Here is a 22,707-nt window from a genome sequence, read left to right as displayed (position 1 = left end):
ATTGTAATATTAATTTTTATTTCTTCGAAAATAAAACCAAATTTTTTACAAGCTTTTACCTAACTTGCTCTGTATGTACAGTGGCGGTCAAAAATGGATGAATGGTGTTTCGTTTTTAATATTTACAATATTTTTCAAGGTAAAGTTTTGATCTTTTTTATAAAAATATGGGTCATGCTTCAACAAAAACTATATAAATGACACTTTCAAACTTTATACAGAACCTAGAAAAATTTCAAAAATTTGTGTCTAAATTTCGAGATTTTTAACCAAAATTTTTAGAAATTTTTTGAGTATGCAATTATTTATTTATCATTTATTTATTTATTAAATCAGATATGAACATGAATTTCTTATAGATCGTTTGCAAAAAAAAATAAAAAGATTCAACGCCAGTTTTCCTAAATTTCGCTATTTATATGAAAAAACCCCAAAAAAGCTGTCGGAAAAAAATTAAAAATCAATGCGATTTTTCAGCCACTCAAAACTTGCACTTATTTTACTAGAATTTTATAAGCTTGTTAACTGCATACCCAATTTTGGTTAGAAAGGTGGAAATTTAGATAAAAATTTGTGAAATATATAAGGTTTGAAAGTGTGATTTATATCGTGTTTGTTAAAGCATGAACCATGTTTTTATAAAAAAATATCAAAAAAAAATATTAGCTTGAAAAATCTTTCGACCGCCACTGTATGCATGTTTGTTAGAGGCAAATCTTGCAATCAATTTTTGACCAACTTCCCGATGACTTAGAGACTTGAAACTTCACTGTTGGCTCAAAACCTGATGACAGTGCAATACGAAAGGTGAGCTTAAACGATAGGTAGGTGTCGCAGGAGTCGGGATATTGTAAAAACCCGTATTTATAGTCCGATTCGGTTCATATTTAGAACGTATATTAACTACATGAAAAGAAATAACTACACTAAGAACTATGCCGACAGGTGGCGCACGAGTCGATATATTTGGTAAACCAGTATTTATGATCCGATTTTGTGGGCAGCTGCAGCAGCTCGCCAGACCTAACAATTGCTAGCGCTGGTCTGATAAATAGCATATCATGGCGACCTATGCTAACGTTAGTATCAGACCATCTGCCCATAATCATCTCGATCAATAAGCCCACCGACTTTGCTCCCGCGGATCACCGAACCTACACCAACTTCAACAAAGCTGATTGGAACGGCTTCGCGGAAGTTACCGAGAGCAGCTTCGCCGCCCTCCCCACACCCACAGACGTACATGCTGGCGAACGCCAGTTCCGCAAAGTAGTCACAGCCGCAGCAGCTCGCTTCATACCGTCCGGACGCATCGCGGAAGTCCGCCCAAATTTCCCGGCTGAAGCAGCTGTACTAGCAAATGAGCGTGACCACCTACGCCAGGTCGACCCCGGGGACCCTCGCTTGAGGGAACTTAATTTGGAGATTCGGCAACTGGTAAATCAACACAAGCGGGCAAAGTGGGAAGAGTACTTGAAGGCCTGTAACTTCACCTCTGGTGTGAGTAAGCTCTGGTCAACCGTGAGGTCCTTGTCCAACCCGACGAAGCGTGATGACAGAGTGGAAATTTCATTCGAAGGTCACGCCTCATCGGACCCGAAGAAATGCGCGAACTATTTCAGTCGGCAATTCACACTACATCCTTCGGTAGACAAGGCCAAACGTCGAGTGACCAGGAGGCTGCACAAACTGCCCAAAAACGATGCACCACTTGTTTTCACCAGCGGTGAAGTGAAGGGGACCATCGGGAAGGCGAAAGCCTCCAAAGCCATTGGACCCGACGGAATCTGTATGCTGATGTTGAAACATTTGGGGCCTGTGGGGGTAGCATACCTCACGGAGGTCCTCAATTTGTCTATGACCACTCTCATCATTCCTGATGTGTGGGAGAGTGGTCCCACTGCTGAAACCGGGGAAGCCGCCAACAGAGGAGACTCTTATCGCCCGATAACGCTCCTTTCCCCGGTCGCGAAGACACTTGAGGCCCTGCTGCTCCCATGCTTCACCTGCCACCTAACCCCAGCGAAACATCAGCATGGCTTCCGTAAAGTGCACAGCACAACAACAGCACTTAACGCCATAAACACCCAGATAACCCGCGGCCTAAATCGAAACCGCCCCTGTGAGAGAACTGTCCTAGTAGCGCTGGACTTGTCAAAGGCGTTTGACACCGTCTGCCATTCCACGCTGCTAGAAGACATTGAGGCCTCCTCTCTCCCACAGGGACTGAAGCGATGGTCGGCGAATTATATGAGTGGTCGGCAATCATCAGTAATCTTCAGAGATCAAACCTCGAAACCAAGAAGAATAAAACAAGGGGTTCCACAAGGTGGTGTTCTCTCCCCCTTACTTGTTAACTTCTATATCTCGAAACTCCCCCAGCCACCTGAAGGAGTTTCCCTGATCTCGTACGCTGATGACTGTTCGATTTTGGCGTCTGGGAATGGAATTGATGACCTCTGCTCAAAAGTAAACGGCTATCTCTCCAGCCTTTCTCGTTTCTTCACTGCAAGGAGCCTAACCCTCTCCCCAACGAAATCAACGGCGACCCTCTTCACCACCTGGACGAAGGAGGTCAGGCTTGAATTAGGCATTCACGTCGACGGCACACCAATACCGACGGTGAACAACCCGAAAATTTTAGGGGTTACCTTTGATAGCCTGCTCTCTTTCTCCGCGCACACAACCGCAGTTGTCAACAAAGTACAGACCCGCAAGAAGGTCCTCAAGTCGCTCGCCGGCAGCACTTGGGGCAAAGACAAAGAAACGTTGCTGGCAACATACAAGGCAATTGGCCGGCCGGTTCTAAATTATGCTGCGCCAGTTTGGACGCCGGGGACTAGTTGGACGCAGTGGACGAAGCTACAGACTTGTCAGAACGCCGCACTCCGGACAGCGACTGGGTGCCTTCTGATGACGCCTGAGCATCACCTACACAGTGAGGCCCAAGGGCTCCCCGTAAGGGAACACAACAAGATGCTCTGTAAGCAGTTTCTTGTGGGGTGTCACAGAAGTGAACACCCCAACAGACCACTGCTGGAGAAGGAGCCTCCGCCCAGGCACGTCAGGGGGCACCTATTCATGTACAAGGACGCAGTCCAGACCTACACAGACCAACCACTGGACCCAATGACGTACAGACGAGCGATTAACGACATTCATAGGGAGTCTGTCTCCACCTACCTCGACTCCCGGCCTAGGAATGTCGTTATCGGAGCCCAATCACCACCTGTGGAAGAGACGGAGCTTCAGTTACCTAGAGAGACCCGCGTTACCCTGGCTCAGTTACGGTCTGGATACTGTAGCCGCCTAAACAGCTACCTGTCCAGACTCGACCCAAACATCCCAAATGAGTGCCCGGCATGTGGAGACTCCCCCCACGACACCAACCACCTCTTCACATGCCAGCTCAATTCGACTCAACTAACACCTCTCTCCCTTTGGTCCGACCCCATCGAAACAGCTCGTTTCCTGGGCCTACCGTTAGTTGAGCTTGACGATAATGATTAAAAGTTGACCCGAAACAGGCGGGGCTTAGTAGTGCCGCTACAACAACAACAACAACATCCGATTTCGTTCATATTAAGAAAGCTTGCTTTAAAACTATTTGTTTTTACAATTAACTTATTTAGTTACTTACGTTTTTTCTCAAATAAAACTTGATTTTTGAATTCGTAATTTATATTTAAATTGAATTAATTATATTAATTTTCACCTTTTTTTACACCTCAGATGTAAGGAATCTGAGCATGCATAACACTTAAATGACATTTCATTACTGTATTCTTACAGTTTCGAGCGTTTTCATTGATCCCAGAAAATTGTATGTACCTCAAAAGGAAAGAACTCATTTTGTTACGTGTAATACCTATGGGAAAACTAAATGCTTGACGCGGGACCTCTTACAATTGTCGTAGAGAGGGGAGATTCATGGAGGATCATAACTATACTAAATACTAAAATTTGAGAAATATGCCGGTTGCATTGCGGGATTTTTTTGTTTATTTGACTTGGTCTAATACACATACATATATAAATATGTACATGTGTGTACGTATTCATAAATCTATACTTACCCTGCTGGAAATGTATCTAACTATAAGCTAACTTTAAGTTGATTACGAAGGAGCTAAAAGTATATCTGTATATTTTATTTGAAGAAAACTAACTATGTTTCTATGGCGATGGCCGCGAAATAGTCAAGGGTGGTTTACCTCTGCATTAGATGTAGTCAAGGGTGGTCACTTCTGCATTTGATGTAACTTACTTGTAACTAACTAGTTTTGGACATAAAATATCAATAGAAAAAACAAAATATTTTTATTTATTTATTTTTTTTTATTTTTTTTTTTTATTTACTTTATTTATTATATTACATTTCATATTTGTTTCCATATTCTGCTGTAGGTGGTCCCATATTCGAACTCCGCCAGACATAACTTCAAAATGATAATATGAAATTTCAATCTTCCTTTTATTTGTCCTCATTTCGAAAAAGTATTTGCGAAGTGCAGGATATTTAAATAGAAACGCGTTTAAAGAAAACAATCTCGAGCTTTACTCCTGCATTACTTGTCCACTTGTTTCAAGTTAGCTTTTTGTAGCTAACTGCAAGTTATATATTTTATAGAAATCCAACTACAAGTAGGTTATTTTTTATCAATTGATAATTTTTTTCTGCAAGGTACAATTGTACAGTACCATTTCACATTCCTTAACATCTGTACTTTTTCTGCGTGCCATTTTACATTGTCCGTCTGTTACCTGTCGGCAATGACACACTTGGGGAATAACATCTATAGATTAATATTTAGAACTTACATTTGTCCTCGAATAGTTTATTTGTATGTATATATCCGCGCGTGTGCTGTGATTTTTAAATCAAAATTCAGCACGACGTGGAATAAATTCACTTCCGAATGTCATTAAATTGTTTTCCGATATCATCTTATTTCCTTTTCGTGAAAAGCACATACCATTACGAAATAAATTTACAAATACCTACATATGTACATATATATATATACGTACATAAATGTGGCTTATACGAGTATATGTAAGTACGCATGTGTATACAGAGGTGGCTGGCATCTTCGTTTTGAAATATGTATTTACTTGATGTATGATGATATACGGACGAAGAAGGTTTGTACATATTATTTGCGGCTTTTATATTTGGCTACCCAATTTCGTGTATTTTTCTTTTCTCTATTTTTTTGTTTAGTAACGATGTCTGTACTAAAATTGTGTGCGAAAAATATGAATTTATTGATTCTGATTGAGATTTATGAGTATCCTTTTTTGCATGATAATAGTAAATAGCTCTGTAGGAATCTCGTTTTATAAACCAAATATATTCATGCCAAAAATTTTACAAATTCCATAGATATAGTGAAGGGATTCTTATGAAAGCAATTATTCCCTTGCGAACCAACATTGGTTCAACAAATTAAAAATAAATGTTTAGAATATTTTTATCTTACTTAATATTTTTACACACACACTTGGTCTTAATGTATGAAAGTCATAAATTGTTGTCAGTGGAACTTTAACTACACAAGAATCTTTTCATACTGACTGAAATTAAATAATAACTCAATTTTATCCAGAGAATTTTTTAAAAGCAGTTTAACATATTACGCCTTTAAGACATTACGGCGTTACACCAGCTTGTTAATCCACTAATTATGAAAGAAATTGGAGCTTTATTTATAAATGGTATTTAGTTTTATCTTTTTTACATTACTATTCGTCTTAGGTTTTGGATTTGAATTTTCCATACAAACCCAGGCCAGCTCTCAAGAAAAGCAAAAACTCGATATAAAATGACGTATAAGAAATGGTTTGGAAATTTTCTTGAGTCAAATTTCCATACGGTAGTACGCAGTTCTTAAGAAATTTGCTACGATTTCTACTACAGGTTTCTTAAGTTTTTTGTTAAAAAAGAGCACAAGGCAACCCATGTTTGCAACAGGAATATATGCCCGTTCCATTATTTCTTGAGGAAAGAGTGAGGCAATAGGCTGTAATGGCCGTGAAGTATCAGATGTCAAAATTCCTAGGACACACACAAGAAATAATGTCAATTTTTTATTTACCGTTTTCTCGAGAGCTACATACTGGCCCTAAAATTAAACAAAACTAATAATAACTCCCCATAATCGGGGTGACCCATTTCACCGTAGAAAAATTGCAAGTTTTGAAATGACACAAGAAAACGCCGTAGATTACGGATATGTATACCGTTTTTCTGGGTCAGCTCATTTTCCCAAGATATGTGCAATTGTTTGAAAAAAAATTCAAATTTTAGCATGCAAAAATTCAAAGTAAAATTTTTTGGAAAAATTTGTTCTTTTGCAAAAAAGTCAAGATACTAACGATGAAAATCGGTTGATAAATAAACAAGCTGTGATGGTCAAATGAAAATGTGCAACAATTTTTCGTATGAAATAGGGGCAGGAAATAATGTTGCTCATACGCCATGTCGCACACGGCCGTAGTCGCATATATTTACATACTCGTACATGGCGTATGAGTGACATTTTCCATGGTAAATTTTGCATTTTTTTCACTCGCAATGCAAACTTCAAATGAAGATATCGTGGAAAGGTTACCTATTCTAGAAAGATGGCATACAGATCCGTAATCTACGCTCCAAAATTAAGTTTACGTGTCTCGACGTTTTTTGTGTCATCCTAGCGCCCCTACAGTGTTATACAAAGAATATGAAATCTGAATTTTTTTTCTAAAAATCACATTTGCCATACATTTCATTTGGTCGTGGACAGAGGTGGAGGTGGGGGTACTAAAATTTCAATGTACCCTAATAGCTAGTGATTGTGATAGTCAAATTGTCTACTACTTCTATTGATGTTGGTGGTGAATTTCAAAATATCAGCATCACTTTACAATAGGGATAGTGACATATACAATTTTTACACTAATATTAACATTCGAATAGTGAAAGACTTTTTTTAGCCCACTGGAACATTGCTAACCGTTGCGGATCCTTGGTTCAACTTGAGGATGTTGTTGCAAGTGGTGTCTTGGTTGTAAGAAATATCAAAAAAATTAGATTTTTTTTTTAAGTTTTACAACTCGTTGCAACGCTGTCATGGTGAAAATATTCTGACAGCTTATATGCAGTGATAGTTAAAATTTTGCACTCTAAGGTGTATTGTTAATTTCTTTACTACCACTAAATTAGTCGTAGTGAAATAAAATAGCCCCATCACTTAAGTTTTTAGTGCTATACGCTGATGAAATTATTCGCTACATATCACTTATAAATCAGCTCAACCATCTTTTTTCTTAAATCAGCGTCGCAGGTTTGATAATTTTAAACAACCTTGTGTTACTTATTTATAAAATTTGGTAGTTTTTTCAGTTTGGTAACTTTTTCGATTCGGTGTTACATGTTTTACATGTACATTAATATATGGTACATACGAGTAAATACAACAAAGTCGTATTTACACATGCAGATACATATCCTGCCTTATCCTAAGTTTCGGCCGAAAAAAACAAAATTCACCCGAAAATATAATATCCTCCCATAATGAACACATGGAAACCAAAAGTAAAAAGTAAACCGATTCGGGAAAATGAAACTCATGATAAGGCTGATCGTGTAAGAGCCCTGTAAGTAGAGTAGATCACCCCTTGACATAGCTCAATGCAGGCTTATTCTGATTCCATATTAGAAAGTGGCCCATAAAGTCTTCAAATGGAGGATATTTCATTTCAATTTAAAGTTAAGAGAAATTATGTGCGTTGCCCATTATAAATAAGCCGGTAGTTTTACTGGCACAAAAGTTCTTCCAGCGCACACTGTGCAGCTTCATAGGGGCGATGCTTTAAATTCATTTTTCAAATGCTCGGTACGGGGAAAAAAATATGTGAGCAGATTCATCACAAAGTACCACAACTCGTGTATAAATATTGGTTCAAAGTTTTAAGCAAATTGCTTAATTGCGGTCAATTTAAAGCGAGTCCATGTAAGTTATTAAAATAGGTTTTATATTGTTTAAGGATAATATGTAAAGATCTGCACATGAAAAAAAAACCGGGCAATTTCGTATTGAATTTGGCAAAATTTTTTTGGTGATTTTGATAAAAAATAAAAGCGTACTGTATGATTTATGTAAATGCATTCGTATTGTTAAAAACATTCCTAACAAATAAGACTTCTTCAATTGGGGATAGCTGGATGATTTCTTTCAACTCAGCTGATGTAAGGATCAATTGTTTGTGTCTTCGATTGCATCTAAATTAGCAACGCTACATACATAAATGTGGCGTTAATCGCAGCCAAAGGTATATTGTTTTTATAGGTGCTCTGCTAGTAATTCAAATTTATATAATTAAATTTGAATGTTTTTAAATTGTAAAATAAGTATAATAGAGCAATTCACTTAAACGCGTAAAGGCCTCGTAACCATATAAACCTCGTAAACTTACTTAATTTTCTGTAGAAAATCGGTTTATTTACGAAGTTTACGCAATTACGAGGCATTTACGCGTATCCATGAATGAATTTTAAATTCTGAAATTAAATAATTTTTTTATTTTTCTGTTCTTTTATAGACTGCTGTCGTATCCAACGACTATCGTATCCAGTCGCCAGCCTCCGGCTCGCCGCTCCCGCTATGCAACACCGCCACCACTACCAATGCTGACGGCACTATCGCAGTACTACAGAACAACTCGAATGCAGTCAATATTAATTCGACTGCAGGCGGACCCAACACTGTACTCCGCGTCATTGTCGAATCGTTGCTCTATCCGGTGTCGTTGGATATTTTACATCAAATTTTCCAACGTTTTGGCAAAGTGCTAAAAATTGTCACATTTACAAAAAATAATTCATTCCAGGTAAAATAAATAGATGAAAATATATGCGCAAATATGTACCATACATATGAACATGTACACATACATATGTACGATTACGTATGCATGATTAAATAAACACGGTTCATTTTATGTCGAATGACAAACAGCAACCACAGTGCGACAGCGCGCATAATTGATAAGAGTAGATATAAACACGCAAAGCACCATACATATACGTGTATGGATATGTATAACATGTATGTACATGCTCGCTTGCTCATCAAATCAAGCGGAAATGTATCAATGCTGTCATCACAATTTTATATAGATTCTTGTTGTACGCGTACATTATTCAATCATTTACGCTGTGCTCTTGAATTCATTTCTCCACCCCTTCATTCACTTAGCCAATGCGTATATATGTGTGTATGTATGTAACACGCTCTCCAACATTTCAATTGCAGGCACTCATTCAGTATCCGGACGCTCATTCGGCCCAGCATGCCAAGACCATTTTGGACGGCCAGAACATCTACAACGGCTGTTGCACTCTACGCATCGACAACAGCAAATTGACTGCTTTGAATGTCAAGTACAACAATGACAAATCGCGCGATTTTACAAATCCATCATTGCCACCGGGCGAGCCGGGCGCGGACATAATGCCCACCGCCGGTGGTTTGGTAAATGCAAATGATTTACTTCTGATCGCGGCCCGACAGCGCCCATCCTTAACAGGTGATAAAATAGGTAACACTTTTACTTTTTCCCTTTTCATTTATTATGTTTGTTTGCTTTCTCTTACTTTAGAGCAGCAATTACTCAAAAAGTTTGAAAATTTTTCATAGAAATTGCGCTCCTTTGATTTTTTCGTTTTTTCCTCCAATTCGGATTTAAAAGCTATTTGAATTACATATATGTACGTATGTAAATCTATAACTATCTATTTCTTAATTTTTTAACTTTGGATTATGTTTGGTAATTTTAAACGACTAGAGCATCTAAAATTTGACGATCATATGTATATATCTTATTCGATTTTTTGGGTAAAACCGTTAATTCTGTTACTCTATTTGCCTTCTAAGAGTCTAAAAGCATAAACAGACGGCAGCTTTGATCCGGTTAAACTCGGGAATCAACTGCAGTTGATCCGGATTAAGACCGAGTTAATCCGGATAAACAATGCCGCCTGTTTAAGCTTTAAGTCTCTCTTTATCTCAGAATAATGCAACAGTTATAACTCAGTTATGAACTATTACATTACCCCAAAAACCAAACCAGCCCACTACTCCCAGAGCTAGGTGAAATAGACAGTGGTAACATGGATGAACAGCAGAACTCGGAACTTCGAGACGCGAGACATTGAAGTTTCCTTGATGACAGCATTCCAAATTTTATCTGCTGGTCAATTTTAATCCGACCTGTAGATTGCGCCTATTAAATCTATTGAATTTGGAAGTTATAGTTTATCGATAGGCTTTTGAACTCCTTTATACCTCCTATAAAAAACATAAGATTAGAATTGCTTGAATAAAATTTTAATCGGATTGCCGCGAAGTGCAAGCTTTTGGTAAAAAATAAACACATTTATTTGATCATAACACATTCTCGTACCCCTTCTCACATCCCCAATATTTCGTCCCTTCCCACCCCTCGCCAGGAATTCCGATTTCAATTTGTTTTCCTAAAAAAGTTAAAAATCAAAATTACTACTTTGCAGTGAATGGACTCGGTGCTCCAGGAGTGTTGCCGCCATTCGCACTAGGCATAGGCACGCCACTCGCCGGTGGCTATAACAGCGCCATACCGAATTTAGGCGCCTTTGCGCTGGCCAACAGTGGTGCTCTACAAACAGCAGCGCCTGCTCTGCGCGGCTTCTCCAACGTGCTGCTTGTGTCCAATTTAAACGAAGAGGTAAGTTGCGTACGTTGTGTCAACATCAATAATTTTTCATATTATCGCATAGATTTATGTACACATGATTTATCCGGTTTTACAATATGAAATAAGCAGTGCAAATGCGCCTTTCGCGCTCTGATTTCTTCAAATCGTTTTCTGCTTTATCGCTCTTCTGCCGCAAACCCCAATACAGGCGCTGGGCAGTATTAACGTATTTTTGTCCGACACGCTTTGAGTTATTGGATAGCGAATGAGCGCTGTTCGTAAAGGATTCATGCTGACATTAATTTTGCATATATTAAAATATGTTTATGTTATTTAATTACTTATATTTAATTTTCAAGTATATCCAGCTTTTACTTCACTGTATTTTTTGTTTTCTTTTTTCTGAAATGAATACTTATCATATATACATATGTATGTATGTATATTTTATAACATCCCCATAAACATTCGAACTCCTTTTAAAGTCAGAAAAAATATGAGAATTCTGAGTTCTAACCCTCTTTATGAGCTCAAAAGGAGTCTAAAAAGAGCATATTTCGCCTCTTAGAATGGCACGTTTATAAGAGTCCAAGTTAGGAGTCATAATAGAGTCTGGAATATGATGCTTTTCTGAGTCTTAAAAACAAATATTCTTTATAATTCTGACAATTAGTTAACTTTTAATTCTACCTGAACTTTGTTTCTTTTGTTAAGCTCAGAATTTATGACACCAAAAGAGTCCGAAATGAGTCAGTGTGGTTGACTGATTTCAAAATCATATTTGTAACAAAAGAAAGACGTATATTGAACTCCTAAATTCTGAGCACTCAGAAATTATTTAAAGGGTTCGTTATCATTAATATTTCTCAAATATTCATAATCATAGGAGCATGTCGATGAACCATTTTGTACCATACCCGGAAATTAACTTAATCAGGTATGTTCTGCAAATCGTACTATTTCAAATCGGTGGGATTTACAAAATCTATTGGACGGATTTATATCAGGGAAGAATTTAGCACTTAATCGATGGATACAACGTAAATGATGTGTTTCTAGCCGTTTCAATTTGAAACATTTTATACCTTGATTACAAATATACAAAAATACTTTGCAAATCGCACCGATTTGAAATTGTACGATTTGCAGAACTTGCCGGAAAGACTTAGTATTAGTGTAATGAAACTAATATTTTTAAATGCCCAAATTCGTCATTAAATCCTCTTATATAATGCTCAGAGTTTTTTTAAATCTTTTTTAAAGCAGCCTTTCAATTAGTGAATTTTTCCTGTCATAAATTACAACGTATTGCTTACCGGCTGCCTTAATGATGACAGCGCTAGCCATGCACATACATACATACATACATACATACATATGTGCATATATCATTTTATTAACGGACTTCAAAAAAAGTTGAAGGTTATCAATTCGTCGGATTATTTATTTATTTTTTTCTTTTTTTATGTATGTTACCGCATAACTTTGGACCACTTTAGCCGATTTCTATAATTCTTATTTTAAAGGAAAGGTGGTACCTTAGGGGTGGTCGCATACTAACTCGTTTTTTTTATTTTTTATTAGTTTCCCATAATTTCTGTTTGTTTATTTTGGATTGTTACAATTAATAGTTTTGTTCGTTCATTGTTCTCAAAAAATTAGTAAAGTTTTCACGCTGCATTTCTCATGAAATTTCGAACTACTTTCTAAATTTTCCATTTTTGTTAATTTTTTGTATTACTTAACAAATATCACATATTATCATTTGCTAACCAATATTTCGCTATTGACTTTCCATTTCCAACTTTTCCGCTAGGAAACAAGCAAACAATTTCTTTTTTAATGTTTTTTCGTGATTTTATATGTACATACTAGTATATATAGTATGTACATACTATGTACATATCTGTTTTCTATTACTGAATCTAAGTTATTCATCTCATCCGCGATTTATACAGAAATACAAACGAAAAAGTACTAAAGACAAAAGAAAGGATATGAGATAAAAATATTAAAAAATTAATATGTAGATGTCATTTCAATTTCTCTCACAGCAAGGTTAAGAATTATTATGCTATATTTACGCATATACCTAAATATGTATAGTCGGAATAAACTTAGAGCACACCACGAACTAGACTTAAGGAGCGAAAGTTCGAAATGCCCTCACAAAAGACTAGAAACTACCTAAAATCACGGCACGCAAAAAAAAACATATTTTCGTACCCGAAACTCAACGTCAAACTACTTTTTCATACATCAATCAAAGAAAGACATCTAAATATGTATGAATTTATCTATTAGATAAAAGCAGTTTGCTTTCATTCTTCCTCTTCTCCCCGCAATTTTCCCAAACTCGCGCGTACTATTTTTCTAGAGCTAGTGGGAAACACAAATTACACTCCCAAAGTGGCTCTCAACAGCCCGAGAACTGACAAAAGATACACAAAATGGGCAGTTTTGAGCACCCGCGGGAGTCCAAAAAATTGCTTTTGTCATAAGTTTTGTGGCTTTTTTCACAGATTAAACGAAGCGTGAACAAAATTTCGGTATGCTTTGCCATTATTCGCAAAAGTAAAAATTTTGGTTATTCAATAATTTTTATGCCTCCGCTGTCTTCGCAGAAGATATTCTCAAACTTATTTCCCAAGACTTTTGAAATCCAAACGAAAGTCATCTTTCCAGCTAAGGTCTGGATTTTTCATTTACTTTTAATAATATCCAGTTTTAGAGGTTTGAATAAGAAAGTCAAGATTAAATTGTAGTTGCCTGTCTGCTACTTGTCAACGCCAAGACCTTCAGCATAAGCGTATTTTTCGCAAACTTCTGGCCCTAAGTTTTAACACACCCTTTTTTATTTACTTATTTAAATAGCTCAAAAAACTATTCCTTGAAAAAAATTTTAAATTAATTAGATTAGCCAAGGTTTTGCTTATATATTTACCGTAGAAAAAAATTATTTACCCTAAATCCCCATTTTCAGAATTCCGTTAGTAAAAAATTTATTAGTTAACATATATGTATGTATATGTATTAACGCCTTATTGTCTTTTGTGCTGTATTTGAACAATCGCATATATGTATGTACATATATTTTTTTAACTAGTAAATTTCAAGAAACCTGACAAAACATTTAGAAACTCTATTTTTAGTTTTTTTATGATTTACAAAAACTCTCGCTAACTGAAACTCTATTTTCTCTTTTTTCTGTAGATGGTCACGCCTGATGCTCTATTTACCCTCTTTGGTATGTCTGCACAAATATTATTAATTTTTATTATACATAAGTAGTAACCAAATCTAAAAATCGGATAATGAATGTCATCTATTTAATGCATATTTTTTATGTTTCTGTGCGTTTTGTTTACTATTTTTTACTACTACCTTATTTTGACTGACTGCCTTTTTATAACTTTTAAATGTTTTTAGGTAAATCTCTCATTTTTGCTTTGTTTCATTATTTTGTTTTTCAATTTGTGTGCATCATGTTTTGAAGAATATTTTTTTTTTTATTTAAGGCTTGTTTATTTGCAATGTTTTTAAAAATATTTTTTAAATCATGTTTCGCGCTTGTCATACGAGTTTTCAGAGGTCGAGTTTACATTTCTATGTTTCAAAGCAAATTAATCCAGAACTGGTTTATAGGATGGAATGCTTTTAAATGCAAAACAAATAGAAAAATTCAAAGCCATCTGAACTTACATAGTTGATGAGTATCATAAGAATACTCATTAATAGAGGATAAAAATATATGCAAACGAACAAGAACTACATACATACATACATATGGGGAAAAATTCGCCAAGTGCTCAGGAAAAAAATTCTATGGCAGCATTTGATTCAAACACCACCACGTTGTTGCTATGGTTACCATGTGTGTTTTTTTTGTCGAGATATACGAGTATAAACATGCCAATTTCATCCCTTTTTCTTAGAGTCACGACTGATTCTTGACACCTTTTTTGGTTGTAAGCAGAGTGTCCAGATTGTTTAAAAAAAAGCGCAATTTCTGAAAAAAATCGCCAAAAATCGTCATTTTTGTTTAAATAAAATTCATGACATAATGGAATTAACTAAAATATTTATATCTTAATATCTCGACAACTTGTAGTCTTATTGAAAAATAATATATGAACATCTAATAACTTTTAATTTGATATATCTTCTCGTTTATAAAATTTAAGGCACTCCCTAGTACCAGAAAAAATGGATGTTAAAAATTTGTACAATTGAATCAATTGCGCGGGCTAAATTAATCTTTCCTGGCCAATTACACTGGTTTACAGCAAAAATGTGCAATTGATTCCACTATCCAATTTCTCTGTAGAATTGCTCGGTGATTCCGAAAATCGAGTTAATTTTTTTTTTGATACTTTTTCGAGATATTTGCTATATTAAAATTTTAAAATCTTTGTGTTTCAACGCAAGTTCTTTACGTGAGGGATGCGGTCATTCCACTACCACAACCTCTACCTACCCAGCAAACATTGAGGTTAGTTATCGATTAGAGAATGATTGGAGAACTAGTCACATTCTCCAATCTCAAACGTTAGTGAACAGCTCGAAAAACTATCGAGATTCATAGCGATCTCAACAAAAATAGGACATAGTTCTCGACTCGAGAAAATATTAATTCTCCAATCGAATTCTAATGTTGATATCTAATGGGATTCGAATGTGAATTTCAAACTGCTGTTTTATTTTATTAAATAAAACGCTTTATTTATAAAATTTGTTTGAAATGTATTAAGATAAGATAATAATGAATTATTTTAACTTAAAAATAATTTACGATTCATTCATTTGGAATATTGCTTATTTACATTTATTTGAATTTGCGATGTTTCTCAAATTGTTCTCGAATCGAAGTCGAATGTAGTTCTCTAACTACGTCATCGGCTCGATAACGATTAGAGAACTGCCCTAGCTATCTAATGTAGAAATCCAAATTTCTCTAACGTTAGAGACTATGTTTGCTGGGTATATACTTAGATTTAACTGTCCAAGTTTTATACTTTTACTATCCACAAAGACTATTATTTTGCTAAAGTTAGTGCATTGCAATGAATTCGGGACGATCTAACAGTAAACAAGGTTGGTTGACTCTTTAAACAAACGGTGCTGTAAAATTAATATAAATAACCACTTGAGCACACGAAAGTCACATGCATCCAAAAAAAATCCATAAATTGTATTCACTACAGCATTTGGCACACAAAGTTTGAATTGATAGTAAAACTGCATGAAAACTACAAATTTTAGTGGCAGCACAGATGAGCATCAAACTACCAGATAAAAACAGCATTGTGAGGAAGTGAATGGAAAACGGATGTTCGTATGTAGTAGCAAGTGATGAACTCCCATTGGACATGAACGGCCAGCTCAGCGGCGAAACAGTTCAAACAGGATGGCTGTGAAATAAATGCAAAATCGAATTGATTGTTAGAGATGTTGAGGTAAATATATCTGAAAATACTGTACTAGTAAATAAATAAACATCCTGAGAATACACGCAAGCCGATTGGGAATAGTGGCAAGCAGCTTTAGCATACGGTGATCAATGTGAAGCTGCCGAACGTAGATACATGGATGTAGTGAGTGCTCGAAAAGACAACGAACAAGATGAACTTGTGCTTAATGGGGAATACTTCACCAGCACAATAGTGGACGAGCGTACTTATGTACTTACATACAATTCATTGCTCTGAATAATATCGAAGAAAACCAGACGAGCCATAAAAAATATGTCGAAAAAACGATGCAAGCAAGGGTGTAGAAAAGCGCTAACAGTCAGCATGCACGCCATCCTGCCATTCCTGCCATTCAGCCAAGCTGGCGTCAGCGAAACGAGTCAGAACGAGGCGCGTGCGGCCTGCGGCAAGAAGTTCGAGTTGTTTATTTGAAAACAATTTAAATTCGTCTAACGAATTTTATTTAGCCAACAGCAGCAGCGTGAACGCCAACAGGAAAAGCAACCACAGAAACAAGTTGATACACGACGATAAAAAGCTGCAAACGAGAAAATAAGTGAGCGTTAGAAAAAATCCAACAAAATGGACTTACCCAAGCGGCCATTCAGTTGATTTGGATGCAGAGTAGCAGAGTGGGGGAAAAACTGAGCTCGTTTGGTCGAAGCGACCGAATCCAAATGAATAGCAGCGAGTATGGCAACGGCGCAGGAAGTTGAGGCTGCAACTAACCGTAACGAAGCTTAGCAAATTCTGTAAAGTCCTACTCTACTGCCCTTAGGTCCACTGATGAACAAATAGATGCTAAAGAAGCAGAAACAGAGATGAGAATATTCGTGCTGTTGTGGCCAGAGGCCAGCGGTCTTTAACAAGCCACCAGGTGAAAATGTGTAACGAATTTTCGTGTTTATAGGAAAAGTTTTGCCTTTTGCTTCGACAAGTGAGCGTAACAAAAGTGCGAAAGAATAACAAAAGCGTTAATGCGCTTAATTGTGTGAGTGCTATTACAATGTTGCCCCTTCACACACCATTCCTCACTCTCCTGGCACAACACTTTTGAAAATAATTGCAAGAAAAGCGGAAAACGAAGGGATTGGCAAGATTAGTTTTATTATTTTAAGTATAAAATGAAGTGGAAGTGGGACCTGCTAATGGAAGGTTGCTGCAATATAATAAAACCTAACAACACGGAAAAAATTGTAGTAGAAAAAGGACATGCAACAGCACACACAGTCGGAATAATATGTCAAGTCGCAAACCAAGCGACTTTAAAGTGCTTTAATTAATTGAGCGAGTGGGCAGTCATTTTACTTAATTACTTCTTTTCCTATACATCAATTACTGTATCAACATTCAATGCCTAAAATACTTCTTTTATTTGTCTTTAATTACTTACTTTTCAATTATCGCCTGAAAGTTTGCAAGTGAAAATCAAATAAGAACTTGGCAATACTCTGGCAAAAAAGTGAACTGTAAATAACTTGCTAGCTGGACTACACTTTATTTGTTGAGTGTACGAGTATGTGGCCACAACAATCTGGGCCACAAAAGGCCAAAACGAAAAACAGGTGAACTGAAATCAAGCCAACATGAAATTCACCGGAGTTTATTAAATTTCCTTGACCGCTCGATAAACCTCTCCGCCCGCAGAGTCGCTCTTGACGCAGTCATACGTAAAACAATAAAATTAAATTTGCATACCAACGGTCAACAACAAAGCGACTAGGGCGAGCAATAACAATAACGCAGCAGGAATTCACATCCATCAACAATTCCAACAGTAAAATCCACTTCACCTCTTTTTATCATTTCAGTCTGTCTCAGCCCAAGTTCGAGTCCCATTCCGAGCTCGAGTCCGATTTGGAATCTGCCGTTACATACTTTATTTGTTAGTAATTGACTTACATATTTACATGCGCTGCCAGTTAGCTAGCCAGCCGGTCTGTATGCCTTTAGCTTTCTGTTGGCTAGTGAAGTGAACCTCAAACTTTGGTTTGATTTAGCTTTGCATGAGAAACGAAAATAATATAAAGCATTGGATTTTATTTGTCTTACATTGTTTGGTGTTGTTATTGTGTACGAATGTGTAAATTATGAGAATTAGGCGCGCCACAAATGAAGCTAAAGGGGAGTTATTTACATACATATGTATGTATGGATTAAAGGGCTGCATGAATTCATTAAAAACTTCTAGCAAAACAGTAGATTTGTATATTTTAGTTCACATACGAAACACGCAGCGTTTGTAATTTCGTAAGTTATGAATATACATAAGGGCGGATCGAAAATATTATTTTTCTGAAATGCCTTGGTAATAGTGAAAATATATTGTATCATGAAGTCAACAACAAGCCTGCAAAATATTAGTATTTTATTTTTATTGTAAGAGCTCGCGCATCGACCGTCAAGTGACCCACAGCACACTTGTCGAATAAGACCAGTTCTTGTTAAAAATTCTGGGTTCAGCAAAAAATTTTGGTGCATATTATTAGATAATGAATCAAAAGATGTAAAGGACAGCATTAATATTGTTGGAGTGAATTTAGGTCGCAGGTTCCAAATATTCTAATCTTTTTTTAATATTAGCTATAGTTTGCGAATTTTTGCAAATTTGGGAACAATTTCGGAAGCTCTTATAGAAAAGCCATTATTTTCCATCATCGTGGAAAAATTTTGTTTATGAAAATGAGTATAAAAACACTGAACTGGCACAACTTCTAGAAACACTTATTAGTTTACTTATGTTTATGCATACAATATAAAAATTGCAAATATAGGAAAATGACCAAAATTGTGTTCAACATTTCTTTTATTTTAAAATAACAGTAAGTCTCGCCTTCAATTTGGTAATTATTACGTACCGATCGAGTAACATTTACCAAAGTTATATCGAAAAACTTAAGTGGATATGCAATTTTTTTTCTAAAAAAATTCTCTTCAACTGTATAAGTAACCTTTATGTAAATGAAAGAACCGGACTACAGAAAAGTGTGCCAGGGAGTGACTTTTTCGTTCAAGCTGAATGCAAAGCAATATCGTCCAACTGGAGAGTCCTCAAAAGGATTTCCCAGGATATGTTGCATTTGCCTGCAGTCACTTTTTCACATAATGAAATTAACTAAAATATTTAAGTAGATTTATCGAAACACTTATTGCACGTCCCCTACTTTCATATAACGGCAAATTTAGAAACCGGGAAAAATGTGCTTCTTCGGCGACTAATTAAACCATTCCCCACCAATTTTCAAGACTGCATAAATGGACTTAAAATGGGCATTTCTCACCCTAATTGTATTATGTTAATGTATGTTAATACTTATATGCTTGAAACTACTATTAACTTATCAAACTTGTATTTTTCACTTGCTAGCTGAAGTAATGAAGAATTGAAAATTCATAATAAGGAAAATTATAGTATATTTCTCTGGTTTGAGTGAAAATAAAAACCAACAAATGACGGCGAAAGAAATTTTCAAAATGCTAGCAAACGTCAAAATTTTTAAAGCTGGCTCTCAGCGGTTGTACCTTATAAATATTTTTGTCATGGTTTTAATATTGTGATGTCAACACATATATCAGAACAGGTATTTACTTAATTTCAAAAAAATATGAAGCCAAAATCATTCATTCGTTTTGTATATGAATAATTCATAATCCCTTTTGAATGAATTCATGCAGCCCTCTAATCATACATATACAATTGTGGGATTCAAGTGAAGTCAGTTCTTAAAGAGTGTGCAGTAGCCAAGGTGTATTAAACAAGGTGTGATTGACAACTCAGGTATGCTCTCTTTTAAGGTACTATTATGCCAAAAAATATAAACAATCGATTCAAAATTCATAAAAATTTTTTTCAATTTGACTTTATAGGATGGTTCTTCTGAGAGCAATATCAAATTCAATCACACTTTGTTGAATACATTTTGGCAGTGGCTATTGCCCAAAGATTACGTACTTGTTTACCTGTACCTGTACGTACTCTCACATATTAATAATAATTGTTATTATTATGGCGCTTGCACTTCTTCTAAGTGTTTGCCATGCTTCTCCTCCAATTCGTGGTGTGCGTCTTGATGTTGTAACACAAATGAAAGAAACTAAAGTTTTACGCCCTCTTCTAACTGCTTATTTAAATATTGTCCAGACCACAGATCTAACGAGTGCTAGTTCGCATTTCTTATCACTCAGCTAAATGCGTTCCCTCATATATCGATAAACATAATGGAGAATGGACTTGCCGACTTTAGTTTTCGTACATTTTTCGTATCCAAAAAGCGTTCGAAAATAACAATGTTATTTGAAAACAATCATTTTAAAATTATTTATTCATACTTCACATTTGAAAACATGTTTACATATTCTGGCAGTACCTGAGTGTGCAAAAAAGCTTGCTACTAATTGCTAACTTTCAAGAGGCCTCGGTTCGAATGCCTCGGTCCAGTGATGCGAGATTGTGGGTAATTTCCCTATTTGAGGGATATTTTGCAAAAAAAAAAATATTGAAAGGGGAAAAGGGACATTTCAGATAAAAAAAAGGGATTTTCGTTTAACAAAAAAAAAAATGATGTGGAGTAAAATTATGTATAAGTATTAAAAATTATAAGGACAATTTTGATATTTTTCTGACGTTAACCAATTCAAGTGCTGAGTAAGAAAGAATCTTTTCAATTGTAACTGGTGTGTAATGAAAAAACGAGAACAAATTATCTGATGAAATGTTAAATAGTACACTTATGTATATAAAATACGGCTGCTTTTGAATCAAAAAAAGTCAAGTGCTTCCACTTTAAAATCACCACTCGGAACGTGCACTTTTTTTACTAGAATTTAATGGGCTGCAAAACTGCATACTCAAAAAAATTCTAAAAAATCTGGTTAAAAAGTTGAAAATTTTGATGAAAATTTGCTGAATTTTCGCGAGCTTTGCACGAAGTTTAGGAATTATATTTTTATGTTTTTTGTTGTTGAATGAACCATATTTTTATACAAAATTGGCGGAAATATATTAGAATAAAAATTGTTGCATATATTGTGAGAAATTTGCTGTGCCAATACTTTGTGCCGGCAGTGTACATATATGTATGTATATGCATATATTTTAATATAGAAAAAAGTTTTTCCAATATCTTGGGTTTTAATAAACACTGAAGCTAATTTATAAATAGAGCAGATACTTTTAAATTCTCTTGGGCCTTTATTTATTGCGTAATCTACCGACCTTTACTACTGATATATTTTTTGAATTCTTTGGGAATTTCGTTCGATAAATTTTTAAGATGTGGGTAATTGAGAGATTTTTCCCCGACTTTCGTGGGTAATTTAGCAGAGAATGTCTGACATCACTAATGCCGTCAGACGTAACACATTGAAGTTTTATAAAAAGTATTTATTGTTTAATTATTTATTTATTTATTGATTCAAATATGTTTTTTGCTTGGGCTGCATCTGTGAACTTCTACATGAAAGTGTCTTCAACAAAAATTTAAATCAGAAAAGCAGCCGAGGACGTATGCGTTTCACAATCATTTTCAGTACTTTTCTAGTATGTGCATTTCTGTTCTCCATACTCGTTCATTGATTATGGTCCATCGAACACATATTACTCTCATGGTATATGAGAATGGAATACAAAAACATACGTAAGAATTTAAAAGCTCAATTTCTAAAATTAAGTATGTCTAGTTACTTCATTCGAAAATTATAAATATACTTTTCTCCTTTTCCGAGAAAGTTCTTTGCATTTCCATTGCGGTTTTTACCCACAAAATCAAGAAACAGTTTGCGCACCTCTAATAATAATAATAATAGATTGGCGCTCACACATATGTTAGTGTTTGGCCGAGCTTCTCCTCCGATTTGTGGCGTGCGCCTTGATGTTGTCACACAGGGCGGAGGGACCTACAGTTTTACGCCGACTCCGAACGGCGATTGTATTTTTATGAGAAGCTGTTTTTCATGGCAGAAATACACTCGGAGGTTTGCCATGCCTGCCGAGGGATGACCGCTGTTAAGAAAAAACCTTTTTTCTACATTTTTTGCAATTCTGCTTTGACTAGGGTCAGCGGCCGACCTCTAATCAATCTATTTCTTGTATCAGCTGGCGGTAACAAACCAAACCTGTTCTATTTGGTTATCTTTTTTCTTCAGCTCTCAAAAATGCATGGAATATTTTTAATTTAAATATACATATAGAGATCTTTATTTGTTTACTAAACACACACATATTTTTCACCATAGGTGCCAGCATTTGTGCGATCAGAATGGCTTAATATGAAATCCTTAGCCAAAACCTACAAATTGATATAAATACATACATACGTTCCGATCGCACAATTTACGGCAGTTTGCATTTAAATTATTTGCATTAAAAAACTTGGATTTACATATATAGATTTCTTTTGTCTTCATGAGCGCAGCAGCTGCCCATTACAGTTCGCTCCCGTAAGCAAACTTTGCTTCCACCATTAAGTCGCGGGCCAGCTGCATGCCCTATTCCTATTTAGTAAGGATGTATGAATTG

The 22,707-nt window shown here is 35.8% G+C and overlaps 1 protein-coding gene across 1 annotated transcript in view; it reads left to right on the top strand.

The window, feature by feature from the left end:
- The window catches only part of LOC118738073 (polypyrimidine tract-binding protein 1), a gene marked incomplete in the record, with an annotated part of 425,177 nt that overhangs the window by 326,549 nt on the left and 75,921 nt on the right, over positions 1-22,707 (top strand). The window contains 4 exon segments of the mRNA XM_036468984.1: positions 8,587-8,874; positions 9,300-9,585; positions 10,556-10,749; positions 13,933-13,966. Coding sequence (XP_036324877.1) covers positions 8,587-8,874; positions 9,300-9,585; positions 10,556-10,749; positions 13,933-13,966 — 802 coding nt within the window.

The sequence above is a fragment of the Rhagoletis pomonella genome, unplaced genomic scaffold (assembly GCF_013731165.1).
Source record: "Rhagoletis pomonella isolate Grant_MI unplaced genomic scaffold, Rhpom_1.0 Rhpom_scaffold_00004, whole genome shotgun sequence".
Lineage (NCBI taxonomy): Eukaryota > Metazoa > Arthropoda > Insecta > Diptera > Tephritidae > Rhagoletis > Rhagoletis pomonella.
Note: the sequence above shows the minus strand (reverse complement) of the source record. Positions and strands in the feature narration are given on the sequence as shown.